The following is a 24,999-nucleotide window of genomic DNA, read 5'->3' on the forward strand; positions in this document are numbered from 1 at the left end:
CAATATTATTTTTTATTAGTTTCAGGCTTATAGGGTAGTGGTTGGCCAATCATGTACTTTACAAAGTGATTCCAAGGTATTTCCACTACCCACCTGGCACTTTACATGGTTATTACAGTATTATTGATGGAATGCCCTGTGCTGTACTTTAGATCCTGTGACTATTCTGTAACTGCCTATTCGTTCTCCTTATTCCCTTCACCTGTTTCACCCAGTCCCCCAACCCCCCTCCCCTCTGGCAACCACATGACATTGTTTTTACCTTTCAGGTGCTGTTGAATTAGAAAACCTGCCTTTAAAGAAAGATGCCTTGAAAGAACTGGAACTGCCATTTGAAGTCAAAGCTGGTATGTGCCACTAGGGAGAGGGAGGACGTTTTGAGTGAACACTGTTTGGGACCTGAAATGACAGCCCTTGACCTTGGCTCTCTGACCAGGAAGAGGCAGGGCAGGAAGTAACATGACCTTTGGGGGTGTGTGTGTGGAGGTCACGTGGAATTACAATCTCCAAGGGTGTGTCATTCAACCTGCATTTTTCATAAGCACCCCCAGTGATTCTTTTGTTTATTTATTTATTTTTTAATATTCTTTTTTTTTTTTTTTTTTTTGTATTTTTCTGAAGCTGGAAATGGGGAGAGACAGTCAGACAGACTCCCGCATGCGCCCGACCGGGATCCACCCAGCACACCCACCAGGGGCGACGCTCTGCCCACCAGGGGGCGATGCTCTGCCCCTCCGGGCGTCGCTCGTTGCGACCAGAGCCACTCTAGCGCCTGGGGCAGAGGCCAAGGAGCCATCCCCAGCGCCCGGGCCATCTTTGCTCCAATGGAGCCTTGGCTGCGGGAGGGGAAGAGAGAGACAGAGAGGAAGGAGGGGGGGTTGGAGAAGCAAATGGGCGCTTCTCCTATGTGCCCTGGCCGGGAATCGAACCCGGGTCCCCCGCACGCCAGGCCGACGCTCTACCGCTGAGCCAACCGGCCAGGGCCAGATTCTTTTGTTTATTAAGGTGGGAGAACCTCTGTTCTAGATACAGGGAGTTTTATTTTCAGAGAATTCATTATATATAATAAGGTCTACCGGAAAGTTCTGTCCGTCTTTGGAATAAAACAAAATACAAATTTTTCTTACCGTCAATAAACTTTATTAAATAATATAATTGCCATTATTAATGATTTCTTGCCAGCGTGAGGGCAATTTGTATATCCCATTTTTGAAAAATGTTTTATCTTTTGATGCGAAAAATTGAACCAGTGCTTGTTTGATATCTTCTTCATTTTTGAATTTTTTGCCCTTCAAAAAATTTCGTAAGGACAAAAACAAGTGATAGTCAGAGGGTGCTAGGTCCAGGGAATATGGTGGATGCGACAGACATGCTTCTGTAGTATTTCTTCCTTGTTGAAATTCGTAAAAATTACAGTGGTGTAAATGAACTTTATCAGTAGCCATGGGTACACTATGGCTTCACACATAAGACTAACGTGAATCAACTTTGTTTTAGTTAATTTGCTACGTCAGTATGTATACATTAAGTGATAAAAATAGAGAGGCACACATGCGCCAAATAAACATGTGCTTACGTGTCGAAACTTGTGATAGAAACGGACAGAACTTTCTGGTAGACCTTATATATTACAGAGAGAGTTTCCCCTATTGTATGAGCGTGGGCTCTGGAACAGTGTGCTTGCCTTTATATTTTGTATCTGCCACTTTCTAGCTGTGTGACCTTGGGTAAATTCCCTAACCATGCTGTGCATGCTTTCTCCTCCTTAAGGTGGGATAATAATATTACCTACATCAGAGGGTTGTTGAGGGGAATACCTGAGTTAATACATGAAAGTTGCCTGACCTGTGGTGGCGCAGTGGGATAAAGCGTCGACCTGGAACACTGAGGTCGCCGGTTCGAAACCTTGGGCTTGCCTGGTCAAGGCACATATGGGAGTTGATGCTTCCTGCTCCTCCCCCTTCTCTCTCTCTCTGTCTCTCTCTCTCACTCCTGTCTCTCTAAAAAATCAATAAATAAAATATTAAAAAAAAATACATGAAAGTTACTGAGGACCATGCCGGGCACACTCAACAGATGTTTGCAATGATATAAGAGTACTGCAGTTACTAGGTTTGGTGGGAATGCAAGAATTATTCGGGGATAAAAATATTTTTTATTGAATGACCCCTATAAAATTAGCTTCTATCCGGGCACCCTTCATCATTCTGCAGTAACCTGTTGATGTTAGTCTGTCGTTCCCTTATTTTGGAGTACTTATATTACAGTAAAATGTAAGTACAGTGCAAATCAGTTGCTAGGTGAAATAGAATAGAAACTTTGGAAAAGATGTAGGCTTTCTTGAAGCCAATTCAAATGATGGATGAACTGCCAGAGTCATAGCAAAGGCACCAACACATTAGAATCTGAAAGAAAACTCTCGGTCCTGGATGGTTGGCTCGGTGGTAGAGCGTTGGCCTGGTGTGTGGATATCCTGGGTTCGATTCCTGGTCAGGGCACACAGTTGAAGTACCCACCTGCTTCTTCATCCCTACCCTCTCGCTTCTCTCTCTGTTTCTGTCTCTGTCTCTCTCTCTCTCTCTTCCCCTCCTGCAGCCATGATTTGATTGGAAGGAGTTGGCCCTGGGTGCCAAGGATGGCTTTACAGCCTCTGCCTCAGGTGCTAAGAGTTCTGTTGCTGAGCAATGGAGCAGGGCCCCAGATGGGCAGAGCATCGCCCCCTAGTGGGGTTGCTGGATAGTTCCTGGTCAGGGCACATGCAGGGAGTCCTTCTCTGCCTCCCCTCCTCTCACTGAATTAAAAAAAATAAATTGAAAGAAAACTCTCGAGAATGGTGACACTTCCAAAAGAGTCACTGTTCAAATGTCAAAGGGTTAAGAGCCTCCTGGGAGAAATGGATGTTTTCTAATATTTTTGCAAAATGATTATTTTTGTGTTTGTTCTGCAAAAATTAAAACCTAACTGGAAATTATGATTTGCAGTCATATAATTATTAAAATATTATTTTGGTTAGAATTGCAACTGTGCACCTATTATTTTTAAAATTCTTTGTTGTGACGATTGGTATGCTTCAGTTATAATATACATTTTATTGAATATAAAAACATTTTAATTTTTTATATAAAATTCAAATTAAATAATTTTTCATTATGGTAAATTTCTTAATTTGGCACTGGGTTACACAGTTGATCACTTGGTGTTAAAAATACCATTGTTAATGATATTCTTTTAGATATAAGGGTGTACAGATATTCTTTTAGATACAAGGGGCAAAAGATGGTATACAGTTGTGAGTACAAGAAAGTTTTTTCTTGTATTATTTATTAATTATTATTATTAACCTGCTCTTGCCGACTCCTGTACAATGCATCTATCCCATTGGAATTTTAGATCTTTGGGGGTAATGATTACACCCTGATAACCATGCGGCTTTCCGAGGTGGACCTTTGAGAGATCCGTTAGGACAGTTCAGGTGTTCTTATGCAGTATTCCCATGTGGTGACTTGCCTCTAACTAATTGAATTTAAAGAAGGTGTGAATCCTAGGAGGTTTGGTTAGAAATAGGCGAATTTGGAAAATAAGTATCACAATTCTCCTGGGCTCTGTAGCTCTCTCATCAGCCCAAGTTCTCCCAAAGAATCAGGGTGCTTCCTCGATAGAGGCCACTCTGCGTTCCAGTCGGTGTGTTCAGTATTGGACATACTGTAAGTCTGATAACTCCTACTAAGTACTTACCAACCGGCAGGTTAATAGTGACCCAGGAAATGAGTTTTGTGCCTATGGGCTTATGCAGGTGCCATGGGAAGAAAGTCACCCCAAGGAAATTTAAGATGTAGTCCAGTTGAGGAAGACGTAGTTTCCAGGAGAGAAATGAATTCGATATGGTAAAGTCACATGGAACTTTTTCCAGCCTCTAATTGATTGTGTCTAATGCTTACCAATCTCAGCCTAGTAACGTTTGTTTTTCTTGTACGAGGACCTTTTGCCTGTTCTCTTAATATAAAAAAAAAGGTAAAAGTAATAATACTCCTTCAAGACAACTAGGAGAATGCAGAAAAATAGAGAGAATTAAAGATACCTGCAGGTGCTTATTTAACAAGACTTTTCTTTTCCTAGGCTTAATTGGGAAAGTAACCCTTCAGATTCCCTTTTATCGCCCCCATGTGGACCCTTGGGTGATCTCCATCTCCAGCCTTCACTTAATTGGTGCCCCTGAAAAAATACAGGATTTCAATGAGGAAAAGGAGAAACTGTTGGAGAGGGAACGCAAGAAAGCTCTGCTTCAAGCCCTGGAAGAGAAATGGAAGGCAAGGCAGACGTCCCTTTGTCCACGGGAGCAGCATGGTGAGACTCACGGCGTGAGCAGAGCCCTGGGTTCGCTCACACTGGCTTTCTCCTTTGCAGAGTGAACGGCAGCAGAAAGGGGAATCCTACTGGTACTCAGTCACTGCCTCGGTGGTTACGAGGATTGTGGAGAATATTGAAGTAAGTTCTTTTGACTTTTATAAAGTACAAGCGTGAGAGGGAGTTATGTCTTAGGCTTCAGTGTTTCTCATGGGTCTCACGGATACAGGGTGTCCTCCCTAGATAAGGCTGACTTGTTCAGGTGTGCCCTTTTTGAGCTGGTGCCAAAGGGAAAACTTGAAAAGCCAGTCCTGGGTCTAGACTCGGGGCACACAGGTTTTTCTGGCTTCCCTTAGTGTGAGTAGGAGTGTTCGTTTCACTTACATTTCACTTCACTTTCTTTCTGAATGTTGGGATCCAACTTGCTCAAGGGCTTACTTAACTCCTAAGAAGCCAGATCGCCTAAGCCTTCCTGACTGCTCTTTCAGGGCCAATCACTAGGCCTCTCTGCCCTCAGCTCCTTCATCTGTGAAACCAGAGAGGTGGGATGCAGGTTTCTAGTTGATTACATAGTGAGTTGTGAACAGTTCCCACTGATGCGTCTGGTGGCGCTGGGATGAGTCAGTGCCAGGGCTGTTGGCCACCTCTTCCGCTTTCATTACAATTTTGTATTGTCCTAAAACACTAGATCAAAGCCCACAACAATTGTTGCAAGTGTCACAAGTTAGCCTGTGCTCACTACTCCGGGGTTTCCTTGCAGCGCCGAGGTGGCACAGGCATACCACTTCCCCCAGAGAGTCTGAGGGTGTTGGTTTCATAACTTTGATGAAAAGATTGGTACATTGAAGATGATTGTTTTGAATTCTGCTTGAGGATGTTACTTTTTTTTTCTGTCATTGATTTTTAAAAATTTATTATTCTCATTTTATTAATTATTTTGAGAGAGAGAGAAAGGAAGATAGAGAGAGAGAGATGAAGGGAGAGAGAAAGAGAAGCATCAACTTGTTCTACTTAGTTGTGCCATTGATTGCTTCTCATATGTGCCTTGACTAGGGCTCAAATCAGTGACCTCATAGGTCGAGTTGGCACCCTTGGGATCAAGCCAGGGACTCCAGGATCAGCGACCCCGTGATTGAACCAGTAACCTCGGGCTTGAGCTGGTTACCTCAGGATTGAGCCGGTGACCCTGGGCTCAAACCAGCTACCTTGGTGCTCTGGGGCAGTGCTCTCTCCACTGCACCACTGGCCAAGGCGCATTTTATTTTTAACAATAGCTTTGTTGAGATTTAGTTCACATACCATGAAGTTCATACTTTTAAAGTGTACAAGCTAATATGTTTAGCACATTTTAAAAATTGTGCATTGACCATCACTAATTCCAGAGAATTCTCATAATCCCGCAAAGAAACCCTATATGCAATTAGTAGTCTCTCCCAGTTTCCCTCTCCCTCCAGCCTCCTGCAACTCAAAATCAGTTTCCTCTCTGAATTTGCCTGTTCTGGACATTTCCTATGTGTGGCCTCTGGCGCCTGGCTCCTTTCACTTAGCAGGTGCTTTCGGGGTCATCCCATGTTGTAGCACCTATCAGTACTTCGTTCCTTTCTAGGACTGAGTGTCCTATTCCTTTGTATGGGTTGTCAGAAATAAACTTGGGAGAGTGACTGTTGACAAGAAGGGAAAGAACAGAACTCCATTCCAATACTATTAAATTGATTGATTTTAGAGAAAGAGAGAGACAGAGAGAAAGAGAAACATCGTTTTCTTTTGTTTCACTTAACCACCTTCATTGGTTGTTTCTTGTATGTGTCCTGACTGGGCACCGATTCTGTAACCTTGGCGTTCTAATCAGCTAAGCTACCTGGCCAAGGCTCTATTCCAATTTGCACAGAAGTAACTGGGCTTTTTAATTGGAGAGTGAGGTTGTGTGTGTGAGTGGAGCTTGGCTGAGAGATTACAAAGGGTTGATCAGTGTAAATGCGATTAGGCCAGCTGTGTCCCATAGTTGGGCTTCTGTCCTTCTGTCTGGGGAGACGGAGGCCTTAGCCTTCCTGATGATTACATTTCAAAGGAATGGCTTTCAGGTCTTTGAGTTGTAGGATGGACACACACACACACTCTCTCTCTCTCTCTCTCTCTCTCTTTCTCTTTCTCTTTCTCTTTCTCTTTCTCTTTCTCTTTCTCTTCCTCTTTCTCTTTCTCTTCAAAGGGAAGAAACCAGAGAAAGGATTAGTATGATAATTATAAATGCTCTTAAGAAAGGGAGGTCAGAGGCTGATTGTCAGGTGTTGGCTAGAAAAAATAGCACTGAGCTGTTTCCAAAGAGGAACTCAGAGCTAGAGTGTCCCAGGGACATGGCTTTAGGCTGTAGGAAGCCACATCAAAGTTGGGTCAAGTTGCGCTCAGTGCAGGGGTTTGAACGGAGTGTTTCTCTTGTGCCACGTTCTGTTTATTCATTCATCAGTTGATGGACATTGGGTCCTTTCCACTTTTTGGCTACTGTGAATAATGCCATTATGAACAGTTGTATATAGGGTTTTATGTGAACATACGTTTTCAGTTCTCTTGAATACCACATACCTAGGAGTGAGATTGTTGAGTCACATGGTAACTATATGTTTTATTTTGTTGAGAAGCTGGAAAAACTTCTCCAAAGAGGCTGCACTGCTTTACCAATAGTGTACGAGCATTTTAATTTTTTCTCATTGTCATTGACACTTGTTACTATCTTGATTAGAGCCACATTAGTGGGTACGAAATGATAGCTCACTGTGGTTTTGATTTGCATTTCCTTGGTGGCTAATGTGGCTGAGCATCATTGCATACGCTTATTGGTAATTTACATATTCTTTTTGGAGGAATGTCTGTCCCAATCCTATTTAAAAGTTTGTTTATTTATTTATTTTAAATTATTAAGTTGTAAGAGCTTAGGGGTTTTTTTTGGTATTTTTCTTAAGTGAGAAGGGGGGAGGCAGTCAGACAGACTCCTGCATGGGCCCGACCAGGATCTACCCGGCATGCCCACCAAGGGGCGATGCTTTGCCCATCTGGGGCGTTGCTCCCTTGCAGCCAGAGCCATCCTAGTGCCCGAGGCAGAGGCCATAGAGCCATCCTCAGGACTCGAGCCAACTTTGTTCCAGTGGAGCCTTGGCTGTGGGAGGGGAAGAGAGAGAGAGAGAGAGAGAGAGAGAGAGAGAGAGGAAGGAGAGGGGGAAGGGTGGAGAAGCAGATGGGCGCTTCTCCGCCTGTGTGCCCTGACCGGGAATCGAACCCGGGACTCCCACATGCCAGGCTGATGCTCTATCACTGAACCAACTGACCAGGGCCAAGAGTTGTTTTTTTGTTTTGTTTTGTTTTTTTTAACCGGATTCTAGATCATTATCAGATACAGGATTTATAAATATTTTCTCCCATTTTTTGGGTTGTCTTGCATTATTTTTTAATTTATTGAAGCCGAGTGCCCTTTCGATAGCTTGCCCGCAGGGGCGGAGGGCTGTAAACACGTAGGTACGAAGTGTATATGCCCCGCAGGTGTTCCTGTGTCCAGTGCGGGCACACAGCAGCAAGATTAAGATCTCATAAAAGAGGGAGGGCCAGTTGTCTGGATGCAGTGCTATTACTTTCCTCTGGTGTGTCTTCAAGGTGCCTTCTGAGATGATTTAATGAGGGTACTGTAGCTCTCTTCTGTCCAGTTTGTGATTATAATGGGAACCCGAAGAGCATTGGATGTTTGGTGTGTGTGTGTGTAAAATGCCAGCTGTCACTTACCTAATGTGGCTCAGGGCACTGTGAGTCCTGCCTCCAGCACTCCACCTGTAGCATTTGTCTAAATGTGCTCTTTTCTCTCCCCGTTGCAGTTAAAAATTCAAGATGTCCATCTGCGCTTCGAAGATGGTATTACCAACCCTTCCCATCCTTTTGCATTTGGCATCTGCATTAAGAATGTGTCCATGCAAAATGCTGTGAATGAGCCTGTGAGTATGAAATACGACTGACCCAGGGAGGAAGCAGCGGCTGTAGGGAGTTCGGGGCTCTGCCTGTTGTCCTGTTGTGTCACATGAATGGGACCGCGTGGCTTCCCACTATGCTCTTTCCCTGTCGTGCGTGTGTCTTGCCCGTGCGCAGCCAATCTAATCTGCTAACCAGGGAAACAGATCATTTTCTTTGACCTTTGTCTCTGTTGCTCATCCATTAAATGTTGGTGCACTTTTCTTTCTGTCCCTTTCATTTTACACACAAAGAAACCAAGCTACAGATGAGCTTTTTCATCTCTGGTTTTCTTCTCAGACTGTGTGCTCTCTCCATGTGAACTCATTCAGTTTCCTAGTTTTGGCTGCCGCCTGGGAATACTTGCTGATGGCCCCACTTGAACCCCATTCTCTACCTCCCTGCTGACCTTCATGTGCGTGGTCTTCAACTGCCTAGGGACACAGACAGCTCTTGGGCATTTTAGGCTTGTCATAACCAAAGTGATCCCATTATATTCCATCTGCCCAATTTGCTCCCCGGAAACCAACCTTTTTCCTTTATTTTCTAACCTATTACTCCATGTCCAAACAAACAAAACTAACATTTTATGAGCCCTTTTCTGTGCGAGGCACAGTTCTTCGTGCTCTGCATGAGCTACTGCATTGAATTCTCATTACTTTTCACCAATACCGGTACCCTCCTTGTATGGCTGAGGACGCGCAGGTGCAGAGAGGGGAAGTGGGTAGATCGGCCCCACATCTGGGGTTGGCAGACTGGCCTGGGGGCCGGATTGGTCCCCTGCCTGTGTTTGTAAATAATGGTTTGTTGGCCCACTGCCACGCCATTGTCTATGTATTGTGGAAGGCTGCCCTTGCGCTGTGGTGGAGCTGAGTGGTTACGGCAGAGACTGGGTGGTCTCCAGAGCCTTCCTGTCTGCTCTCTGGCCCTTTTCAGAAGGAGTTTCCCCCCCTGCCTCCGGAGCACGCGTTCTCACCCACTGCCCTGATCTCCAGACACTGCTCACCCTCTCACTTCTTCCTCAACTCCCATGCCCGTTTGATCACAACGTCCTGCCAGTTTTTCCTGCAGAATGTCTCAGACATGCTCTTCTTTTATCCTCATGCAGCTGTCTGGGTTCAGGATCCCATCAGCTCTTGCCAGGGCTGATTGAACATCCTGTTCTGTGACCTCCTTGCCCCCATCTGGGCTCTCGATTCATTCTCCACCAATGCTTCCCTCCCTTTCCCACATCACGGACACAGAAAACAACTATAGAATTTGCACAGGACATGGGGCAAGTGGGTGTGGCTGTTTGGGGCTGGAGGTGGCTAGCTCAGCGCAGCCAAGTGTTTCTAAAAAGTCACTTGGTCCCGTAAGCTTGCTCATTGTCTTGGCATGCCCATGACTCATTTTCTCTGGCACGCCAGGGGAGCTCCCCTTTGCACTGTTGCCAGAGTTCTGTCTCTGAGGCGCATGCCTGATCCTGGAGCATGCCTCCATCGGGACCCTTGGTCGCTACCTATCACTTAAAGTCTGAACTCCAGACTCCTCGGTGTGGCGTGTACTTCCTTTCCAAGGGTGTCAGTGTCCTGGAGCACCATGGCAAAGGACCACAAACGACATGACTTAAAGCAACAGGACTTTATTCTCTCTGGCTCTGGAGGGTAGAAACCCACAGTCAGGGTGTTGGCAGAGTGGATGCCCTCTGGAGGCTCGAGAGCAGAAGCTGTGCCCCACCTCTTCTGGCTGCAGCGGGCGTCGGGGTGTCCCGCGGCTCGCAGGGGTGTCCCTCCGGTCTCGGCCTCTTTGTGCTGACCATCTGCCTGTGTCTGCTTTTTCTTCTTAGAAGGGCCCCACAGGGTCCCTGTTAACTCAGTAACACCTCGTTTTGATTTGATCTCATCTACAAAGACCCTATTTCCAAATAAGGTCCCATTCACAGGTTTTGGGAGGACATGAATTGTGGAGCGGAGGAAACTATCCAACCTAGTGCACCTAGTAACATCCAAGCTACTTTTGTCAACACAGAACTAACTCCCACTCAAGTGTGTTCACCCACATGTATGAGTGCTACTCCCATACCACATGTGCAGTGCTCCAGTTACGCAAGTTCACTGTCCTCTGAAGATACAGGCGTTTTGTATCGTTGACCCTACCCTTTGAAGTGAGTCCCAGCCCTTTCCTCTCACCCAGCCCTGTGCCTGAAACGGGCACGTCTTTGGTCTCATTCCCACAGTGCTGTCTTCTCTGTTTGCTTGTGGCATCTTTTATTTCCTGCCTCTGTTTCCCTCTGCTTAAGTAAATTGTTGGCATGTTTGTATCCCCACTTAGCCAGCTTTGAACTCTGGAAGAGCGAAACTGTATTTTAATCTAGTTTTGTATCCCCAGCACCTTGCAATGTGCCTGATGCATGATTCTTCACACGTGGCTTGTTGTACGAATGAATAAACTACGAATAAAGAGGCTTCTTGTTTTCTTCCCTGCCTGTCTTCCCTCAGGTACAGAAGCTAATGCGGAAAAAGCAATTAGATGTGGCGGAGTTCAGCATCTATTGGGATGTCGATTGCACTTTACTGGGGGACCTGCCGCAGGCGGAGTTACAGGTATGGCTCTGGTGGCTGCCTCACCACAGCACCGCACTGAAGTGAAGGGGTGCGGGGTCGCTGCTGTGCAGGTGCGCACTCTCTCCGTCCTGATTCCCTTCCCACCCTCGTCCACGGGCACCCACTCTCAGTGTGTTGCTGGAGGTTCTTGCTATGTGTGTAACTGAACAATATGTAGTGTTTTGTGGATGTTTTACATTAGTGTTGCATTATAGATTTCTTTGTTTTCCTTTTTTCACTTAAGGCTATGTGTTTTGTTTTGTTTTTTACAGAGACAGAGAGTCAGAGAGAGGGATAGATAGGAACAGACAGACAGGAAAGGAGAGAGATGACAAGCATCAATCATTAGTTTTTCGTTGAGACACCTTAGTTGTTCATTGATTGCTTTCTCATATGTGCCTTGACCGTGGGGCTACAGCAGACCGAGTAACCCCTTGCTCGAGCCAGTGACCTTGGGTCCAAGCTGGTGAGCTTTTGCTCAAACCAGATGAGCTCGCGCTTAAGCTGGTGACCTTGGGGTCTTGAACCTGGGTCCTCCGCATTCCAGTCCGACACTCTATCCACTGCGCCACAGCCTGGTAGGCACAAGGCTATGTTTTTAAGATTGATCTGTGTTGCTGTGTATACTTCCGTTCACTGCTTTTGCCTACTGCATAGTATTCCACTGGATGCGTCAGACATTGCAGCTGCCCATTTTTCTAGCCACCATTTACTAGGCATTTGATTTTCAGTGAAGAAAGCACTGAATCTGATTCTTAAAGAATTTTTTGTTTATGTTGACACTTCATCTTTCATGGCATTCTTTTAAGAAATACTTAGAAGGTCATCACAAGTCGTTGGATATAAAGTATTACTATTTGTGAAGGATTACAAAAATCTCAGGTTAATATTTTTGTAAAGAAATTATAGGTGATTTAAGTGAAATAGAGAAAAAGGACTATCTTTTGCTTGCATGTAGTTGTGGCATGGTTTTGTCTTGCCAGTTTGATGAAATAAGATCAGTACGCAGCTATAACAGAAGGGCAGAGGAGAATATATAATAATTTCCAAGATATAGCGTTATATTTACAAAAGCAAGGCAAATAGGATATGTATCATTTGTGGAAGAATGGTTAAAAAACCAGAAAATTACAGATTTGTCTGCATACATACAAAGGCTCTGGCAGATTGCTTAAGAAACTGATATTATTAGACTTGACGGGGTGGTAAACATAATACAGTATACAGATGATGTGTTACAGAGTTGCTCACCTGAAACCTATATAATTTTATTAATCAATTGCCACCTCAATGAATTTAATAAAAAATATTCTTGCAGCGTACAGGTTGAAAATCAGTGCTCTGGGGAAAAAAATCCCCTGATATTATTGGTTGCCTCTTAGAATAATTAGGTGGCTAGAAGATGAGAGTAGGAAGGAGATATTTCATTCTTTTTTGCCTTTGAATTTTCTTTTATTTTCTATTTTTTATTTATTTTATTTATTTTTAATTTTTTTAATTTTTTTATAGGGACAGAGAGAGAGTCAGATAGAGGGATAGATAGGGACAGACAGGAACGGAGAGAGATGAGAAGCATCAATCATCAGTTTTTCGTTGTGACACCATAGTTGTTCATTGATTGCTTTCTCATATGTGCCTTGACTGCGGGCCTCAGCAGACCGAGTAATCCCCTGCTGGAGCCAGCGACCTTGGGTCCAAGCTGGTGAGCTCTTTGCTCAAGCCAGATGAGCCCATGCTCAAGCTGGCTATCCTGGGGTCTTGAACCTGGGTCCTTCCGCATCCCAGTCCGACGCTCTATCCCCTGCGCCACCGCCTGGTCAGGCTATTTTCTATTTTTTAAAACATTTATTTATTGATTTTAGTGAGAGAGGAAGGGGAAGAGGAGAGACAGAGAGAGAGAGAGGAACACGGATCTGTTCCTGTCTGTGCCCCAACCAGGGATTGAACCAGCAACCTCTACACTTTGGGACGATGCTCTAACAATCTATCCGAGCTATCTGGCCGTGGCTTGCCTTTCAATTTTAAACCATATGAATGTATTATGTACTTAATAAAAAATATAAATAAAAATTTAAAATACTAGAGAGCTTTAGGTTCCCAGTTTTATCCTGTTTTTGGATTCTGATGTAATATCCATACTCACATGTAACTTGATCCTAAAACATTTGCTGTAATGACAGAGGATCTTGTGACCCGCAGGAGGCCATGGACAAGAGCATGGAGAGTCGTGATCACCACTACATCTTGGAGCCTGTGTGCGCATCTGCCCTTCTGAAGAGAAACTGCTCCAAAGCGCCTCTGAGGTCGCGGCACATGCCCCGAATTGAATGTGACATCCAGCTGGAGACCATCCCCTTGAAACTGTCTCAGGTACCCCTCCCCCTGCCACCTCCCTGGGGGCTAATGTTCTCGCTGGCGGACTCGGGACTGTGAAGGAGCATTGCTGGGAGGGTCTCCATACTTCGCGGTTACCCCGTGGGAAAGAAAGGGCACAGAATGTGATGTCCGAAGTTGTGGCAGGTATAGAATCCATTGTCTGTCGTACAGTCGGATTGGGTGGATCGCGGGTTAGTTTTAAGTTGATGTTTTTAAGCATTGAGCAGAGAACAAGAGCATAGTAAATATCAACACCTAACTCAGTGTCTGGGGAGAGGTGCCACTTTGATGCTGGAATTTGGTCTTTGAGTTTCAGTTTGGTGGATTGACTAATATGAATTGTTCTTGTTAGACACATATCTTAACTGGGTAAAAGGAATAGATCAGTTCTAACTCAGTTCTCTCAATCTCTAATAAAAAGCTGCAATACCGGCAAATCATGGGATTCCTCAAGGAACTGGACCGAAAGGAGAGGCAGGTGAAGTTTCGAAGGTGGAAACCCAAAGTGGCCATCTCTGGGAAGTAAGCGCTCATTGGCCGTCGTATGTGAAACATGTGTTATCCATTTTGTTATTTGTATGTGGATCAGAAATACCCCTCACCATTCTTTGCACTCAGTTGGAGACCAAAGTATAGTCGATCTTTCTGGAGTTTAGAATGCCATTTCTGTATCTGTCTCTGTTGATATTCTTATTGTCTGTTGATTTGGTGGCGTGGGTTTAGCCTTAGGCTGAGCATAGTGGATTGCGGAGACCCTCCCTTTAGCACATCACTGGGCTTGCTCTGGTCGGATCTGGTTCTTTGAACCTACTTACTTCCTTGTGTCTTTTTTCCCGGGCTGTTTGGTCAACACACATAATACACTTTATAACCTGTATAGCAAAAATGAACCTTTTCACATTGCAGTGATAAATTTGACCAATCTAATCTATTAAAACATTTTTTAGAGCCTTTGTATTTCCATATCTTTACTGAAATATTCCATTTAAAATCTTTAGTAGTCAAATCCTCGGTAATTATCTTATGATGGTATTTACCTTCCAGTCACCATGTAAGGCAGGGGTCCCCAAACTACAGCCCGCGGGCCACATGCGGCCCCCTGAGGCCATTTATCTGGCCCCCGCCACACTTCTGGAAGGGCACCTCTTTCATTGGTGGTCAGTGAGAGGAGCATAGTTCCCATTGAAATATTGGTCAGTTTGTTGATTTAAATTTACTTGTTCTTTATTTTAAATATTGTATTTGTTCCCGTTTTGTTTTTTTACTTTAAAATAAGATATGTGCAGTGTGCATAGGAATTTGTTCATAGTTTTTTTTTATAGTCCGTCCCTCCAGCGGTCTGAGGGACAGTGAACTGGCCCCCTGTGTAAAAAGTTTGGGGACCCCTGATGTAAGGGGACTGATAATTATGGGTAATTCAGCTCAGTTGAGGAATATATTATTGCTGTGTAAATTGAGGATCTAGTATGTGTTGCAGATTTCCCTCCATGGTGAGTTTAGCTTGACATTAAAATGAGTCTGAGCCTGACCAGGTGGTGGCGCAGTGGATAGAGCGTCGGACTGGGATGCGGAAGGACCCAGGTTCGAGACCCCGAGGTCGCCAGCTTGAGCGCGGGCTCATCTGGCTTGAGCAAAGAGCTCACCAGCTTAGACCCAAGGTCGCTGGCTCCAGCAGGGGGTTACTCAGTCTGCTGAAGGCCGGCGGTCAAGGCACATGTGAGAAAGCAATCAATGAACAACTAAGAAGTCGCAACGCGCAACGAGAAACTGATGATTGATGCTTCTCATCTCTCCCCGTTCCTGTCTGTCTGTCCCTGTCTATCTCTGCCTCTGTAAAAAAAAAAAAAAAAAAATGAGTCTGAGACATAAAATGATGTCTGACAAGAGAAAAGTTATCTCACAAGAGGGTGGTGTTATGTGGATTGATAGTTTGGTTGCTTTTAATGTAAGAAGTAATTACGATATTACAAACTATTTCAGCTGCCGAGAATGGTGGTATTTTGCCCTAAATGCTAACCTGCATGAGATCAGAGAGCAGAGGAGACGCTATACCTGGGACTTCCTGTCACACCGTGCCCGCGACGCTGTGTCCTATACTGACAAATACTTCAACAAATTAAAGGGAAGCCTGCTGTCCTTAGATGACAGGGTGAGCGGCCTCTTGTCTTTTGTTTCTTGTCTTCAGAAGATAAAAGTGTTGTTCCCTCAAAGACTGTAGAAAATGGAATCTGTGAAGAAATCAAGTCCCCTGCTAAGGAATTTAATTTCATAGAATTGGTCTCACTAGGGTGAGAACTTGTTGGAAGGCCGCAGCCAGAAGCATCCTTCACCTGCTGCTTGAGCAGAGCCAGCCTGGGCTGGGGGGAGAAGGTGGCGGTGGTCCCCCCGTAGCTCCATGCCCACTCCCCTCCTCCCCAGCTCCCTTTGCGGGGCACAGGGAGACTTCACCTCATCACTTATGTCTCTTCAAAGCCCAGTTCGCATTTTTATTTTTCCTTTGAGTCTTTAGATAATCTCTGTAGGCCTTGGCCTGCATTTTCCCTGAACCAGATTGACTTGGTTGACCTTGGGGTTCCAGGGGTCATCAAACTTTTTATAAAAACCGCCCACTTTTGCAGTGGTGGTCAACGTGTTCCCTACCGTGCAACCAAACAGCGCTGCGATTTGGCCCATCATGAAAGCTGGAACGCCCACTAGTGGGCGGTAGGGACCAGGTCTACCAGCACTGCAAAAGTGGGCGGTTTTTATAAAAAGTTTGACGACCCCTGAAAGTAGTTGGTGAAGGCAAGCTTTTCTAGTTCACTGTGGGGCTTGAGGCTCTTAGAACCAGCACGCCAGGAGCGCTGGCCCGGCCAGCCTCGCTCCCTCTGCCCGTCTCTGTCTCCTAGGGGGGGAGTGGGGTGTGCTGATTGCTTTGCTCCTTGACTTGTTTCGGTTTTGTGAGCATCAGTTTTTGCAAAGCAGTTTAGAACGGTTCCAGTATTCTGCTTAAATACTATCTTTTAACTGTTTCTCTAGTAAACCCAAGCAAAAAGGAATATTACTTTCCCTGTAGCAGCTGTCTGAATTTAGACTGCTGTAACAAAATGCTATAGATTGAGCTTAAAAAAAGACTCATTTATTTTTCACATTTCTGGAGGCTGGGAAGTCCAAGGTCAAGGCACTAGCTTGGTTGGGTTCCGGTGAGATTGCTCCTCCTGGCCCTCCTGGCTGCCTTCTTACTGGGTGCTCACATGGCCTTACCTTGGTGGAGAGAGCTACCTGTCTCATCTAACCTAATTACCTCCCAAACCTGTCTCCAATCCCGCCAATTGGGGTGTGGGAAGCACACAAGCATTCAGCCCACAGGACCCCCCCCCCCTGTGGTAACCACTCTGGGCTGAGTCCCTAGGCATTCCCACCTCTCCTGCCAGTACCCTGAGGCACGACCCACTCACCTGTCACACTTTTCCCCCAGTGTCAGGCATGGTTACTGACATGGGAACCTTATGAAAATGATGGAATAAACCAGACATTTGGCTTTGGATGGTTTCCTTAAAGACACAGGCACACATGGAGGGAGAGAAAAATCTAAGCTGTAATTAATGTGAGCACACATGATTTTTTTTGTTTTTCCCTAATGTTAGGACATAAGAACAGCTTAGGGTAGCTATTTCTGTCTTTTGCACCTTTGCCCGAAGCTGGCTGCCTTTGTTCTTTCTCAGCTAGTAGGAAACAAATGAAAATGACCACTTCTCTGCAAATGTGCCACGTGAACGAAGGAGCTGATGGCCTGCACACTTCCTGTGTGAACTCGGCCCTCAGTGTCCTCAGGTGGAGTGGAAAGAATACCCAGTTCCCTGTTCTGATCAGCTGAGGGAATGTGCACGAGAGGACTCTTGCAGACCCTCAGTGCTGCACAGAGTGTGGGCTGTTCCAGCGGCACCCACACTCAGTTCCCTGTTTCCAACCCAGCCCTGTCCTTCGCTTCCTCTGTAGTCACCGTGAGCCTCAGAGACTGGGAAGGTCTGTCGAGGTTATGTGGGAGAGCCACTCAGACCAGGAGCATAGCAATCATGGGCCTCACTGTTGATCGGCATTGTTGCTCGGCCTTCAGTGGAAGTGTCGGGGACCAGATCGGTTTCGTCACAGTACTTGTATGAGTGGCTCGTGAGTGTCCCGTTTCTCTGGAGCTATAACACCTGTATTGTTTGTTTGTTTTTGTTTTCACCCAACCAGGAGGAAATGTGTCGGATCGAAGAGGAGCAGAGCTTTGAGGAATTGAAGATCTTGCGTGAGCTGGTGCACGAACGGTTTCACAAGCAGGAAGAACTGGCAGAGGTGAGGAATCCTCTGAGACGGTGTGCTCAGACCCAGCACGTGCTGTGTGCTTCTGTTTTGAGGTGCTCGTGCTCCCGGGGGGGGCGGACAGAGGATTCGCAGTGGCACACCACGGCTGGTTTCTGCCCTTGGGTCCTCATATCTGCTCATTGTTGATTGCCACAGAGCCTGCGAGAGCCTCAATTTGATTCTCCAGGCGACTCTCCCGGAGAGCCAGAAGCTGGGGGCGGCAGTGGGATGCTGCAGTATCTTCAGTCCTGGTTCCCTGGCTGGGGCGGCTGGTCGGGGCAGCAGGCCCCTGGGGAGAAGCCCGCCGAGGGGCTGTCGGCGGAGCAGCCTGAACAGTGGACTCCCGAAGACATCCTGGGTAAGGGGGGCTGGCCCCTGGCGTGCGGTGAAGGGAGATGCTTGGTTCATAAAAATGTGTCTGTTACTTGTCAAACAGTCTGTAGTATTTTTCAAACAAACAAAAAAAGGCATTTGTGAAACAGGGTGTCTCATGTTCATAGGGGTAGAGAGAGGATGTTTTGGGACAGACTTCATTTGCAACTCTGTTACTAAATTTGAATATGAGCACAGCTTCAGGGATTGCTGAGAGACAGCGACTGTAAGAGAACTAAGAGAAGGAAGCGTGAGCAAGTTCAAAAGTTTTCAGCTCTGCAGTTTGAATCCAGTCCAGAGCCGCTCTTCAGACTCACAGCCCAGGGTGGCTTCCAGAGCCACAAATGGCTGTTTAAGTTTGAACTGATAAAAATAAAATAAAACGTTCAGTTTCTCATTTGCACCGGCCACGTTAGCCACACATCCTAGGTGTGTCCAGAGCCACCTGTGGTTAGTGGCCACTGTCCTGGGCAGTGCAGGGTGAGAACGGTTTACCATGTTGGCAGCACAGCTTTGTCCTGTACCTGACTGTGAATCTGAACATCCTCCTGCTTTGCGAGTAAGTTGATAAGAGCTTTTGTGAAACAGTTGGGTTGTTTTACATTAGTGGATAAAACAGCCACCCACCACTTTGGAGTTCTTTTCCAAAACAGGGAGAACTACTTAAAACAATGTCATCAGGACTGTGATCAGTGCGTCTGCTTGTGCTCTGAAAATTTTCCCGTGTACTTTCTTAAAGTCACTTCTTGCTCATGGTCAGGCACTGAGGAGTTTTTTGACCCCACTGCGGACGCCTCCTGCATGAACACGTACACCAGGCGAGACCACGTCTTCGCCAAGCTGAACTTGCAGCTGCAGCGGGGCACCGTGACTCTGTCGCACCAGGAGCCGGGCAGCCCTCAAACTGCGGAGAGCGCGTTCATGCAGCTCGAGTTCTCAGGTACGGCCCTGGGACCCACCTGCTGTGTTGCTCTCTGGTGCCCATGTGCACCCGAGTCTCATTACTGAGTAGTTATGTTCTGGAAAGTTGCCTTGACCATGACCCCTAGGGGATCATGGTTAGGTTTCTGGGAGCCTCTGGTTATAACCATCAACCTTGTCTATGCGTGATGTGTTTAAAGACAGCTAATCTGATATATAATGTTGATTCCTTAGCACTGAGCTCACTGCCAGCAGTGCTGAACCTCATGCCTGAGTGACGCTTAGCTGATGGCCATGTGTGCTCTTCTGTAAGGCACAGCACGGCTTTCCTGTCTCAGGGATGCTAGATAGCGCATCAGCGCTGTGCGTGGAGGCCATTCTGAACAGTGAAATCAACAACAAGCAGGAAAATGGGAAGCACGTGGCACTACATAGACCATAGGAAGGGGGCATTGTGTGCAGTGTAAGGGCTGAGTTGAGGGGGCAGCATTCTCTGTTCAGTGTTGGCTGGCCATGTGCACGGTGGGTGACGCAGTGTCGTTGTCCTGTGCACGTCCTCAACCACCTAAGTGTGGATTTGGGGGCTGCAGATAAAGTTCAGTGCGTCAGCACCAGAGTCTCAAACACGGGCTCCCTCAGTAAGGAGCAGCAACTGTATTTGACTTATTTTTGTGACTTTGAATTAAAGGTGTGCATATACTGACCTGTGGTGGCGCAGTGGATAAAGCGTTGACCTGGAAATGCTGAGGTCGCCGGTTCAAAACCCTGGGCTTGCCTGGTCAAGGCACATATGGGAGTTGATGCTTCCAGCTCCTCTCCTCTCTCTCTCTCTCTCTCTCTCCCTCTCCTCTCTAAAAAAATGAATAAATAAAAATAAAAAATAAAAATAAAGGTGTGCATATAAATACTCAGAGATTGGCTTTTGCATCTCACAAATATTTTCATTTCAGTTCATAAAATAGCCGTTTACCTGAGGTTTCCCATTATAGCTTAAAGGCAAATGACCAAAAGAGCCTGTTTGTTTGACTTTATAATGTTGAGAGCCAGCATACCATAAACTTAGTGTGGACTAGCAGAATCCTGGAACTAACTTGTAAAGCGCTCTGTTTAAATTCATTCTGCGGGCAAGTGTCTAATAATCCTTATACTTTTATGTAGGTAGATTTATATTACATAAACGTATAGCTAGGGTTTTTATTTGGTTCCAATTTCAAGAAAAAATAGTTTATTATATCTTGTAGTCCTCTGTAAACTATTATACCTAATACTTTTAAAACACTTTAGGCTGTCATGGCATAGTATCATTAACTTATATTTATTTTTTTTATAGACGTAAAACTTCTAGCAGAATCCCTTCCTCGAAGACATTCTTCCTTGCTCTTAGTCCGATTGGGTGGACTCTTTCTTCGCGACCTGGCCACAGAGGGAACCCTGTTTCCTCTTCTGGTCTTCCCGAACCCGGTGCGTACAGCAGTGGGGGGCGAGTCCTTCTGGGGTGATGGCGAATGCTGGTCTGTTTTAGGCAAGCGACAGGCAATACTAACTGGATTCATTGTGATGTTTATCATCTTGGGACAGATGGCCCATTAAAGACAAACTGGAGTTGGATAACTTTAAAATTTGTTAGCAAATGTTGGTGGGCTTTATGGCAATGTCTTCTTCCTTCCCTGTGTAGTCACCACCATGGAATAGTTTGCTCTGATTTAGAAGAAAATGTCACACACACCACTGTTTTCTGTAGCTCAGGGTCAATGTTTGAATTTCCTCTGCGTCTGACAGACACTGTCATACATTCTGTCCCTCAGGACTAGATAGGACCTCTTATCTTTCCAGAGTCCCCCAAAAAACCAACTCAAAATTTCTATATATGCACTAATTTTTTAGATTATCTTTTATTAATTAGAAGATCTTTAATCTGATCAAAGTCGCAAAAAGATATGGTCAGAATAATTATTTAGCCACTTACTCTGCCTATAATATTTCTTTTGTGGGGTGTGCATGGATTGTGGAGAGGGTGGGTGTGCAGAGTGAAGGTTCGAAGAGCTGTACTCATGAATGCGAAGTCACACACTAACAGTGTGAAGAGAAAGACGCGTTTTTACTGGGTTGGGAACAGAGCGCCGGCGGGGGAGGGTTATTCTGCAAGTCCTCTGTGTTCTGATGCCAGATAGGTCGGTCTGACCGCTCAGTGAGAGAGATGCCGAAGGGTAAAACGGGAGCGAGGGAGCCTAGTGAAGCGTGCCTTGTCCCCCTGACACCTCTGTGTTTTGTATGTGTTTAACAGCAAAAAGAAGTGGGCAGAGTCTCACAGTCTTTTGGTCTCCAGACAACATCTGCAGACGGAAGTGATCACTACCCTGGTAATTTGTCATATGTGCTTAAAATGCATCCTGGAAAATATGATTACAGATCAGTAGCCTTGGTCAGCAGGGAAAGAGGGGGTGTGTCCTGCTGTGTGCCCAGCGGCATGCCGTGGGACCTGTGCTTGACTTGGAGACAGCCTGGTCCTCTCCATTAACTCACATGTAACTGGGGCAACCTCTCAGGCCTTCGGGTTCCTGGTTGCCATAATGGGAGCAAATATAACAAACTTGTTTTGAGGATTCCTGTTACAATTAAGAATCAGTCCTCAGTAGGTTCTCTCTTTTATAAAATGTGCATAAATGTGAACTAACTGGAAAATATGTTAGAAAATGTCTCTTCTCTCTGAATTTCATCGGTTTATTAGGAGGAGGGTGACTGACCTTGCTGTGTCCCCCTTTTTCTCCCTGTTCTGTCCCATAGCTGCGGACCCGGACGCCCCCGTCTTTGAGATGCTGTATGAGAGAAACCCGGTGCACAGCCATTTCGAGCGGCGGCTGAATGTCAGCACCAGGCCCTTGAACATCATCTATAACCCCCAGGCCATTAAAAAAGTAGCAGACTTTTTCTACAAGGGAAAGGTTCATACCTCAGGTTAACTTTTTTGTTTGTTTGCTCTTCTGTTACTTTCTCAAGACATCTTTCCTATCATTTCTAGGGGTCTGGACGAGGGTTGTTAGACATTCAGGTGACCCGGTAGTGGTTGGAAGGCCTGCAGCACCAGTGGGGAGGGTCTTCCTTCACGATCCAATCGAAGTAGAGGTCCTTGGAGAGTCACTTGTCCAGGGGGAATCAATACCCTCAAGTATTTTCTTTCTCTTTGCCTCTGTTTAGTAAACGGTGTTTAATACTTCCCGTTCTGTTAGGATCCTGGTTTCCAGGGCTACCCAGGCTATTTTAGACCACTCGAATTTAGGAGGCATGTTCAAGAACATCCTTCTAGAGCAGGGGTCTCAAACTCGCGGCCCGCAGGCCGCATGCGGCCCGCTGAACAATTTTGTGCGGCCCGCAGACTAATCCACGAAGTTCAAAATATTTTGGATAAAATTAAGTAAGCCTAGGGGCCTACTTGTATTTTTCATTTCTCTAGCATCCTCTAGATATTAGCTTAGTTAACAGCAGTTGTGATGCGAACTACAGTTTCTGGTCGTTTTGTGACACTGAAAAGTGTTGCGTAATAGTTGCCTTTTGTAGACCTAGTGCGGCCCGCCGAACGGCTGTGATCTTGCTCTGCGGCCCACATGCTGAGTTGAGTTTGAGACCCCTGTTCTAGATGATAGGCAGGATCCATGGTTTTAGTGGTCCTCTCTCAGGACATTGATTGTTTTATCTTCCTTCTTTCCCAAAAAAGAATTAAAACAGTGGATGCAGAAAAGGCACTGTTGTTGACAGGGAAATTGACAAAACCATATTACTCTGCTAAAGGGATCCTCTCCCTCCTGCTTTACAAAGAAGCTGTTTTAGTTTTTGGTCTGTTTTTGAGCCTTTTCTTGTAAACAGTAGCCATCTGTGCCTTGGCTTCATGGCTCTGTCACTGAAGGAATAGAGAAGGCATTTCCTTCTAAATTCCATTTTCTCTTCTAAGATAATGTCATGCTTTTAAGGATTTTGAAGTAAAATAGTTTGGACTCTTTCAGACAGTAACTGGAGAAGTTCTAGTAACGTATGTCCCCTTCCCTGCCCTTTTCCTCCTGGCTGCCTGCTCTTGTCTGTGCCTCGTTCCCGTTCCCGTTAGTGGCAGGGCCAGCCGGAGTGAGGAACTATTGTCCTACAGACCGTGTTTTAGTCTGGGTGGGAATTCTGGGTGAGAACAGCTGGGCACAGCGCCCCCGTCCACTGCACCATCTGGAAGTTCTGATTCCCTTGTCTGTTTCCAACCTTGCAGGTTTTGGTTACCAGTCCGAACTGGAGCTGAGGGTGGCTGAGGCCGCCCGCAGACAATATAACAAACTGAAGATGCAGACCAAGGCGGAGATCCGACAGACCCTGGACCGCTTGCTGGTGGGCGACTTCATTGTAAGTCAGCACACGGAAGCACTTCTGGGGGGTCAGGGGGAGGGCAGGTGAGCTTTCTGTCAAGTTCTTTACCTCTCGGTTGTGGGTAAGCATGCTTGTATCAATTATACTGATTAACTGAAGCTATCAATTCCTTACCAGCTAGCCCCCCCACCAAAAAAAAATTCTCATGTCTCTTACAGTCAGAGTTTAATGGACTAAAAAACAAACAAAAAGAATGATGGTGACTAGATCGTGTTTCCTCCTTGTACCAAGTTTGGAACACTCTCGAGTCTCATCTTTGTTCCATTTTCTGGACCTGATATTTCATAAATGTTTTACTTAAGAGCGCCCCCTTTTCACTTACCATTGCCAGAAGAAAAACAACTGGATTTATGCCCCAGTTTCCATTCCAGGGTATGATGGCCACTTTGTGATGCTGACGCAAGGAGGTCATAGACAGGGAGAGCTGAAACAACTGGCCAGCCAAACTCGGTTTCTAACACTAGATGGAGGTGCACTGCCGAGATACGGCAGTAGATGGCGCAGTTAGAGCGTGGCTTCTTGTGGACAGTGCAGAGCTGGTGGGGTGTAACAAGGTGTGACAGGAATGTTCTAAGTAAAATGTTTCAGGGGATGTAGTATGGGATGGAGAATCAGTCTTGTTTTTGTGTGTGCATTTCAACACCAATTACAGTTAGTATCCCCTTATCTTAGACAAAGAGGTGTCTTTTTGATAACATATACATTAGCTTTTATTACCACATAATTGAGGCAGTTTTAGTTGCAGGGAAGAACGGGTAACCCATTCATTAATTGTTCTGTATTTTTATATTTCAAATGTTGAAGCTTATGTTTTACACTGAGATATCTGTGGCATGAACATCCATGGTTCCCAGTGTCCACAAATACATAAAAATGTTTGGATTCCTATGTTTATTCAAGTTCTGTCATTTCTGCAGATGTGTTTCTTTGAAGTATTAAGTTCTTTAAATTTAGGAACAAGATCTTTCTTAAACCACGGGTCATCACAAAGAGCAGACAAACTTCCAAACAGTAATTTTCTATCCAACCCCCCCCCCCCCCCCAACCAACTTCAGACATTTGCCTGCGGTCATGTCTTAAACCCTCAAGCGTTTGGATCTGCTTTTGTTTGAGACCTTGTGCTCTAATATCAAAGACCATTGAGCCATACCGTAACCCTAGGTGTGGCCTTCGGAAAGGCTTGAGCCCTGACTTACAAAGCTGTTCAGGGTCAGCATTGTAGTTAAAAGTTACCCAACTGTAGTTCATTTTATTTTTACAGGAGGAGAGTAAAAGGTGGACTGTGCGACTAGACATTTCTGCCCCTCAAGTGATATTTCCTGATGACTTTAAATTCAAGAATCCCGTGTTAGTTGTTGTGGATCTAGGAAGAATGCTGCTGACAAATACCCAAGGTATAGTGTGAGTGGGAAGTAATGAAAACGTAAGTTGTAAGTTGGTAGGTCAATCTATGTTTATTTTAACCAAGTAAAGCTTTTAAAAAAAAGGCTTATTAATATTTTAAAACTCCAAAGTTTGTCTGTTACTTTTTAAGTAATATCCTTATTGAAATACATTTTAATATGTCTAATTCAGTTGTTTTTGGCATATTGCTGGAATTGTGCATCTTGCATACCTAATTCCAGAACTTTTCATTATCCCAAGAAGAAATTCTAACCCATGGGCAGTTACTCTCCTTCACTGCCTC

The 24,999-nt window shown here is 45.4% G+C and overlaps 1 protein-coding gene across 4 annotated transcripts in view; it reads left to right on the forward strand.

The window, feature by feature from the left end:
* The window catches only part of VPS13D (vacuolar protein sorting 13 homolog D), a 239,345-nt gene that overhangs the window by 10,231 nt on the left and 204,115 nt on the right, over positions 1-24,999 (forward strand). For 3 of the 4 annotated variants that reach the window (XM_066375101.1, XM_066375102.1, XM_066375103.1), the window contains exons 3-18: positions 270-347; positions 4,117-4,307; positions 4,405-4,485; positions 8,199-8,315; positions 10,809-10,913; positions 13,113-13,283; positions 13,711-13,811; positions 15,270-15,438; positions 17,508-17,609; positions 17,775-17,976; positions 18,751-18,930; positions 20,242-20,372; positions 21,196-21,271; positions 21,696-21,866; positions 23,158-23,288; positions 24,574-24,706. In XM_066375101.1, the coding sequence (XP_066231198.1) occupies positions 270-347; positions 4,117-4,307; positions 4,405-4,485; positions 8,199-8,315; positions 10,809-10,913; positions 13,113-13,283; positions 13,711-13,811; positions 15,270-15,438; positions 17,508-17,609; positions 17,775-17,976; positions 18,751-18,930; positions 20,242-20,372; positions 21,196-21,271; positions 21,696-21,866; positions 23,158-23,288; positions 24,574-24,706 (2,139 nt within the window). The remainder of the gene's footprint in view (positions 1-269; positions 348-4,116; positions 4,308-4,404; positions 4,486-8,198; positions 8,316-10,808; positions 10,914-13,112; positions 13,284-13,710; positions 13,812-15,269; positions 15,439-17,507; positions 17,610-17,774; positions 17,977-18,750; positions 18,931-20,241; positions 20,373-21,195; positions 21,272-21,695; positions 21,867-23,157; positions 23,289-24,573; positions 24,707-24,999) is intronic. The other variant, XM_066375104.1, reaches the window with a different exon arrangement.

Source organism: Saccopteryx leptura, chromosome 3 (genome assembly GCF_036850995.1).
Source record: "Saccopteryx leptura isolate mSacLep1 chromosome 3, mSacLep1_pri_phased_curated, whole genome shotgun sequence".
Lineage (NCBI taxonomy): Eukaryota > Metazoa > Chordata > Mammalia > Chiroptera > Emballonuridae > Saccopteryx > Saccopteryx leptura.